This window comes from Nicotiana tabacum, chromosome 12 (genome assembly GCF_000715075.1).
Source record: "Nicotiana tabacum cultivar K326 chromosome 12, ASM71507v2, whole genome shotgun sequence".
NCBI lineage: Eukaryota > Viridiplantae > Streptophyta > Magnoliopsida > Solanales > Solanaceae > Nicotiana > Nicotiana tabacum.
In genome coordinates, this window is record NC_134091.1 from 53,821,729 (window position 1) to 53,830,279 (window position 8,551).

At 34.5% G+C, this 8,551-nt stretch overlaps 1 protein-coding gene across 1 annotated transcript; it reads left to right on the forward strand.

Annotated features, from left to right (window-relative positions):
* Nucleotides 1-623: 623 nt before the first annotated feature.
* LOC107818836 (uncharacterized) lies at nucleotides 624-1,361 on the forward strand. The gene is made up of 2 exons (XM_016644888.2): nucleotides 624-1,073; nucleotides 1,116-1,361. The coding sequence occupies exons 1-2, from the start codon at nucleotides 624-626 to the stop codon at nucleotides 1,359-1,361; spliced, it is 696 nt and encodes a 231-aa protein (XP_016500374.2).
* The last annotated feature ends 7,190 nt before the right edge of the window (nucleotides 1,362-8,551 follow it).

The following is an 8,551-nucleotide window of genomic DNA, read 5'->3' on the forward strand; positions in this document are numbered from 1 at the left end:
AGATTCATCTTGAAGGACAATAATTTATTTCATTTAAAAGCAGTGCAGATATACATACTATTGTAAATAATCCAATGAATAAACGAACTATGCTAACAAAATTCTTTTATATGAATAGAACAGACAAGGATGCTAAAGAACTAAAGTTGTTGTATCAGGAATTTCCTGAATATTTTGTATGGTCTGCTAAGTATCGAACCTGGACATGCCGACAAAAAGGATGTATTATTGGTCGTTTTGTGACATGTCATCCGACAAAAGGTGAGTGATATTATCTCAGGCTGTTATTAATGAACGTTAGAGGTCCAAAATCTTATAAAGATTTATGATATGTCAATGGAAAACCATGTAATACCTTTAGAAAATCTTTTGAAAAATGAGGAATGTTACAATGTGATAACAATTTGATTGAATGCATGTCAGAAGCAACAAGTTATCAAATGCCACATAGTTTAAGACGCTTGTTCGCTACATTATTAGTATATTGTAATCCTGTGAACCCAAGAGAATTGTGGGAACAATTTGAGAAACCAATGTCTGAAGATCATAAGCTACTAGCCAACATTGGAAGAAATGAGATCCGATTTTAAGTTTTGAACCATATTAATGACATATTGCATTCTATGGATGCTGCCATAAATGAATACAAAATTGTTCAAGAAACAATCAGGCCTTCGACAATTGCAAAGGAAGCAAAGGAAGTTCATTTTGAGAGGATGATTATTGTCAGTGAACAAGACATATCATTATACAAGAAGTTAAATAGAGACCAACTTAAAGCCTATAATATAATTATTGAAAGAATATTCTCATGTAGAGCAGGAGCATTTTTCATTGATGGTCCAGGAGGAACAGGAAAAATATTCTTATATCGTGCTTTACTTGCAACTATACAGTCTAAAAGATATATAGCATTGGCAATGACTACTTCTGATGTAGCAGCTTCCATTCTTCCTGGTGGACGAACTGCACATTCACGGTTCAAAATCCCAATAAATATTGATGATAATTTCAGTTGCAACATTAGCAAACAAAGTGCACTTGCATGCTTAATTCGAGAAGCAAAATTGATTGTATGAGGTGAAGTGTCTATGGCAAATAAAAAAACGATTCAGGCTTTTGATTTTCTCTTGAAAGGCCTTATGGATGCAAATACACTTTTTGGTGGAAAAGTAGTGGTGTTTGGAGGTGACTTCAGACAAACACTTCTTGTTGTTCGTAATGGGAAGAAAGAAGATTTTATTAATGAAAGTTTATTATACTCTGATATCTGGGAAGAACTTGAAAGATTGCCATTATCTGAAAATATGAGAGCAAAGGAGAATTGGAAATTGATAAGAAAAAACAAACTCTACAAATAAAATTGACATACCAAATACTTTAACTATTCCATTTACCACTAAAAGAGAATCATTAGAAAAATTATTCACAGTAACATACCCAAATATAAACACATTCTTTTCAGCATCGTCTTACTCAAGTTCCCGTGTTATTATGACAATGAAAAATAATTTTTTCAATGAAATGAACGATATGCTTATAGATCGATTTCAAGGGACACTAAAAAAATTTGTCGGTATTGATGAAACCAATGAACCTAATGATCAGGCACAATTTGAGGACCTATTGCATACTTTTAATCCTGATGGTTTGCCACCGTATAATTTATCTTTGAAAGAGAATTGTCCGATTATATTATTAAAAAATCTAAATCCATGTGAGGGCTTATGTAATGGTACACGGTTGGCTTGCTGCGACTTTAAAACACATGTTATAAGTGCTAAAATTTCATCAGGTGATTTTAAAGATACGCATGTGTTTATACTAAGAATACCATTATTATCATCTCAAGATGAAAAATTTTCTATTCCGTTTAAGAGGACCCAATTTCCTATACATAATATACGGTTATGTTTTGGTATGAATATAAATAAAGCACAAGGTCAAACATTAGATTTTGTTGGAATTTATTTGCGAGAACCTGTTTTTTCGCATAGTCAATTTTATGTTGCTTTATCAAGAGCAAAGAGCTCAAATTGTGTGAAAATGCTAATCCGACCACATATAGCTTCTAACCATGATGACCACTCTACATATAATGTAGTTTACGATAAAATAATTCAAAAAGCTATTTTGAAAAGTTGATAAAGCACAACCAAGTATTGCTTTGCTCTTTTCCTGTTTTATAATTCTTTACATGTTTACTATTCAGCATACTAATCAAATCTTCTTTTACTCTTTTCCTTCCTGGCAGTACTACTACAAAGTATGGAGTATAGACTTAATATTAGTGACATAACTCCACAAACTAGCGAGTGGACCTGTAAGGTCCAGGTTATTGAGAAAGCTAGAGCAAGGCAGAGTAAGGATGGGTGAACCAGATTTTAAATTGCGATTGTGCAAGATGAGACGGTAATCTAGCCGCTACAATGCGTAGTTGCTATTCCAATATTATATAAATACTCTCATTTTTTCTACAGTAAATATTACATAAAATATGAAAGAAGACAAAATTTGTCCTTTTAGATGAAATGAAGAAAATAAAGTTATCTTGATATTGGAAAAAAAGTATGATTTGGCACTTTATTTTGAGTTGTGCAATTGGATTTATACATACTAGAAAAATAAAATATATTCAGTTAAATATTGTAGACTATTTAACTGATTACAATAACAACTGCAGGAAGAACAAGTTGTTGCTGCTTTGTACGAGGATGACATAGAAAAATATCAAAATAAGTTCACTCCCTTCTGCACATATCTTATATGAACTGCAAAAGTTAGAGCACCTTTACCGTATGAAATTCTTGTCAATAGATTTGAATGAGTTTTGGATATATTTACAGTTATTGAGCGAATAAAAGAAGACAACATGGATCTCAGAACTGAATTTAAATTCAGTAATGCTAAAGAAGTTTAGCCAATCGTAGTGAATTCTATTATACTTGATTCAATATATTCATGTCTTGAGCTTATTATTTGAGTGGACTCTTTGTGGATCTCGGAACTGAATTTCAAATGCGAATCAGTTTTTTTTTTACAAGATTTAAGATGATTTGAGATCAATTTTCTGCAAGTTTTTGCTTATTGGATTGCAGATTTCCCTATAGATGATATTGTGTGTTGCTATTTCTTTTTTCTACCTTTTCTCAGAGTCAAAAACTAACATGAGGATAGGTTTGTGATTACTTTAGTTAGTCATTTTATGGAATATAAATTCACTAAAACAGGAGAACCATTTTAACTGATTTAATTTTGGTTTAGATAACATGGGCATTTCTTTGATACAGAAAGAGAATCCAAACTATATCTTAGATTTAGAACTGTACTAATTTAGGCTGCAAAGTTTCTGATAGAACTCAACAAAGGCCTTTTTCAACTTTTCTTCAACCTCCTTTAGTTCCTCTTGATTGAAATGGTCACAATACTAACCACTGCCTGCTTAGAATCAGAGGAGAAAAAGTCTCTGAAAATTCTAATAACCCCTCCTACTTTTATTGCAGAAAACTCGATTATACCTCTAATCATTGCAGGTTTAAGAATAACAGGAGATGGATCTGGCGACCCAAGCCCTCTAGTCAAGCTAATATGCAGAACACTAACTATTTAGGACCCAAGCAGGCTTGGGTACCGAAAAATAAGTAATCTTTTTTTTGCAGGAACACCACAAGAAGAATCCAAAAGGAAAATGGTACCTTGATAGTATGTGTTCCAGACATATGACTGGTGACAAACAACTGTTCAAAATTATCACCAAACTAGATAGAGGAACGGTCACTTTTGGAGACAAATTAAAAGGAAATATAATTGGAGTTGGAAGAGTTCCCCTCAGCTCAACATGTGATGTAGACGAGGTGTACCTGGTTGATGAACTTGGCTACAACCTTCTTAGTATCAGTCAACTATGTGACAATGACTATAAGGTTCATTTTAAAAAGCATGGTTGGTTTATTGAAGATGAATCAGGTAAAGTTATTCTTTTTATAAACAGAGACAGAAATGTCTATACCATCAGTAACATAGATAGTCTTGGTAATCAAATTTGTCTAGCCTCTAGATTGATGATCCTTGGGTATGGCATAGAAAAATTGGTCATGCCAACATGCATACTATTCATAAACTTTCCAAAAATGATCTTGTCATTGGTCTTCCAAAACTAGATTTTTCAAAAGATCAAATCTGTGATGCATGTAAACTAGGAAAATAAACCATGTCCTCTTTAAAGGTTAAAAACAGTGTTTCTACTATAAAACCACTTCAACTCCTGCATATGGAACTTTTTAGTCTAACTAGAACTACTAGCATATGTGGTAAAAAAATATGCCTTTGTTATAGTAGATGATTTTCTAGATTTACCTGGGCTATCTTTCTAAGTCATAAAGATGAGGCATTAAGGAACTTTGAAGTCTTCTGAAAGAAGGTGCAGCGGGAAAAAGGTTGCTACATATCTTCCATAAGAAGTGATCATGGAGGATAATTTGAAAGCAAAGCATTTGAGAACTTCTGCAATGATCAAGGTATCTCTCACAATTCTTCATCTCCAAGATCACCGCAATAAAATGGAGTGGTAGAAACACAAAAATAGAACCTTTCAAGATATGGCAAGAACTATGATTGTGGAAAATTCACTTTCACACCACTTCTGGGAAGAAGCTGTAAGCACAACATGTCACATCATCAACAGATGCTTAATTGGACCTATTCTCAAGAAGACTCCATATGAACTATGGAGAGGTAAAAGACCTAACATCAGTTATTTTTTATCTTTTTGGCTGCAAATGCTTCATTCACAACAATGGAAAAGACAATATTGGTAAGTTTGATCCCAAAAGCGATGAAGGTATTTTTCTTGGATACTCTCTCTCTAGTAAATCATATAGAGTTTTTAATAAGCGTACTCTTTCAATTGAGGAATCCATACATGTTATTTTTGTGGACACTAACCCTCGCTTAAGGAATGAAAAACTTCCTGAAGATGAGGAAAATTTTATAGTTCCAAAGTCTATCAATACAGGTGAAAACACTCATGATGAGGTGACTGATCAGCAAGATCAGTCGACTAACAGTCCTATAGACAATCAGGAACCTTCTACAGTTGATTAGTCAAATCCTGTTGAAAAGAAGCCAGTATCAGTTGTTCCAAATGAATGGAAAAGTGAGACTAGATATCCACATAAGTGCATCATTAGAGACCCTCAGGAAGGAATGAAAACTAGAAGATCTCTAAAGAAGACATCAAATATTGTTCTCATATCGCAGTTCGAACCAAAGAAAGTGGATGAGGCCATTGGGGACAAAAGCTGGATAACTGTAATGAAGGAAAAACTTGATCAATTTGAGAAAAAATAAGGTATGGGAACTCATTCCTAAACCACCAAATGCATCCATTGTTGGAAAAAAATAGGTGTATAGAAATAAGTTGAATGAATATGGACAAGTAGTACGAAATAAAGCTAGATTGGTCTCTCAAGTCTATTCATAGCAAGAAGGAATTGATTACGAGGAGACCTTCGCCCATGTTGCCAGGTTAGAGTCTATTCATATTCTATTAGCCTATGCTGCTCACAAATGTTTCAGACTATTTCAGATGGATGTGAAAAGTACTTTCTTAAATGGGTTCATCTCTGAGGAAGTATTTGTTAAGCAAACTCCATGATTTGTAAATGAATCCTTTCCAAATCATATCTACAAACTGTCATAAGCACTGTATGGTATAAAGCAAGCTCCTAGAGCTTGGTATGAAAGGCCGAGCTCATTCTTAGTCAAATATGGGTTTGACAGAGGTAATATTCATACTACTTTTTGTATCAAACGATCGTATCAAGGTAATTTAATTATATAAATCTACGTAGATGATATTATTTTTGGCAGCACTAATCATGTTTTATGTAAGGACTTTTCAAATATCATGAAAGGGGAATTTGAAATGAGTTTGATGGGGGAATTAACTTTCTTCGTTGGGCTTCAAATCAAGAAAGTACAAAAAAGGATTTTCATTAGTCAAACAAAGTACACAAAAGAGCTCATAAAAAAATATGGCATGTCTAATGCAAAAGCCATAGGAACGCCTATGAGTCTGTCAACTAACTTGGATGAAGATAAAGATAGTAAGAGTGTCGATGAAATAATATATCGAGGTATGCTTGGTTCTCTACTCTATCTTACAGCTAGTCGACCAGATATTATGTTCAGTGTTTGCAAATGTGCAAGATATCAGTCGCTCCTAAAGAGTCCCACTTGACTGTTGTTAAACGTATTATCAGATATTTAATAGGGACAGTCGAATATGGATTATGGTACGAAAGTTTAGATATCTTTGATCTTAAAGGTTTTTTAGATGCAGATTTTGCAGGAGATAAAATTGAAAGGAAAAGCACGAGTGGAACATGCCAATTACCTCAAAAATCTCTTATATCCTGGCACAACAAGAAACAAAGTTGTGTAGACCTATTTACTACTGAAGCAGAATATTTGGTTGTAGGCAACTGTTGCACACAAGTCCTATGGATTATGCATCAACTATTAGATTATGATTTATGCCTTAACTACGTTCCTATTATGTGTGATAACACTAGTGTTATTTGTCTATCAAAAAAATTTGTGCGTCATTCTAGGGCTAAGCATATTGAGATTAAGCATCATTTTATACGTGATCATGTTGCCAAAGGTGATATTGTGTTAGAATTTTTCAATACTGAAAATCAGTTAGCGGATATTTTTACAAAATCGTTGCTTGAAGAAAGAGTTTGTTTCCTTCGTAACAAAATTGGTATTTGTACAATTCCCATATAACCGTGCTAAGTGTTTTCTATAATATAATATTTTAGTACTTGATTAGTTTGTACATGCTTTAATTGTGAACTGACGGCGGGCTTGCAGAAGGCAACTTTTCAGTTGCTCTTCACACGTCTCTCCAAGAATCGAGGCGTCCATTCAAACTCCTTTTTAACCCCTTCCCCCTCGATCATATCTCCCATTCTCTCAAAGAAACTTAGTCTCTATCTTTCTGTTCTCTTTTACTCGGCCAAAATCAAACCCTCTCATTCCTCTTCCATGCCCAGAAGAAGCCATCGCTTCAAGAAAAACCTTCAAACTAATGATCTTGTTGATGTAGAATCCTCAGAAAGCACAGATCATCTATTGACCCAGGATGATTCTATTGATTCTCAAGAAGATATTCTCATCTCCCAAAAGAGGGCAGGAAAACATCCCATGGAGTCCATCCTCAAATAGTCTTCTTAGAAAAGAGGGAAAACAGAATGTATAGAGTTTGACCCAGAAGACAAGATGAATTTCTATGGCCCCGAAGAGAAATCTAGGTTTATTGCTTTCAAAGGAAAGTCGATTGCTTTTGGTCGGTATTGTAAGTTTGAAATTTATGCAAAATTCTCACTGTGATGTTATCTCTATGTTCGAAACTCAGAAACTTGTCTCTCTATTTGCTATTGTTGGTGATACTATCTATGAAAAGCATGTGCGTATGTTGTATGCAAATCTGTTTGTGAATGTTAAAGATGATCTAGAATCTATGGTTTTAGGAACTCGTATTATTCTTGACGCTTATCAGTTTGAAAAAATCTTTGCAACAAAGTTTGTTGGGTATAGTCTTTTTGTGCAACATTCTTGGCCAGATAATTTTGATGTGTCGTTTGACGAAGCCAAAAGTGTGTTATCTGAAACCCCCCTGATATTGGTCCAAAAATCTTGAAATTTGAACACGGTGTACTACCCACATTATTTCTACCACTTTTCTACCCCGTACTGGTTCACTTAGTACTTTGTCTCTCAGAGATGTGTTTGTTTTGTACTTTTTGGTAAATGGGAAGGCCATTAATTGGTTTGCCTGGGTACGTCAATTCATGCTTGAAAGCATCAGGGATGTTTCATCTTCTACGAACAGTTTACCTTATGGTTTACTAATCTCTCACATCTTGAAAGTTATGAAAGTGGATCTGTCTCTCTATGCTCCTAAAACCATCTCCAGCACATATGACAAGACTGCCTTTGCCATGATGGGATATACCTTGATTGAGGGAACATGGTTTAAGAAAGACAAAGCACCTGAATTCATCCCTCATCTCTGGAGGTATTAAATCTAAAGCCAGCAAATCCTCTTCCTCAGATCAGCTATTGCTAATGCAGCAAAACATTACAGGTATCAAGGAATGCTAAACTCTATGCAGGAACAAGTGGACAAGATAAAGGCAGTAACCAAGGAAACTAGAGCAGATGTGGATCAGCTAAGGATCCCTCTCCAAGCCACAAAGAGGCAAGGAATCAGGGTTATGCAGGATGTAACTGAGAAGCTGACCAAATTCACCAAAGATATTGATACCTCCTATGACAGTTTCTGCACCAAAGTGATGAACACCCTAAAATATTTCCTTGGAAGGAATTAAGTATCTGGGATGTTTAGACAATCTTTGTATTTTTTGTTTTATGTGGTGAATGTTAAAACTGTTTCTTTTGGTTGTGTATGGATGGGCATGTCAGTCGACTATGCCCAGTATAACTGCTAGCTGTATATATTTTTTGCCTGCTTAACTAGTAC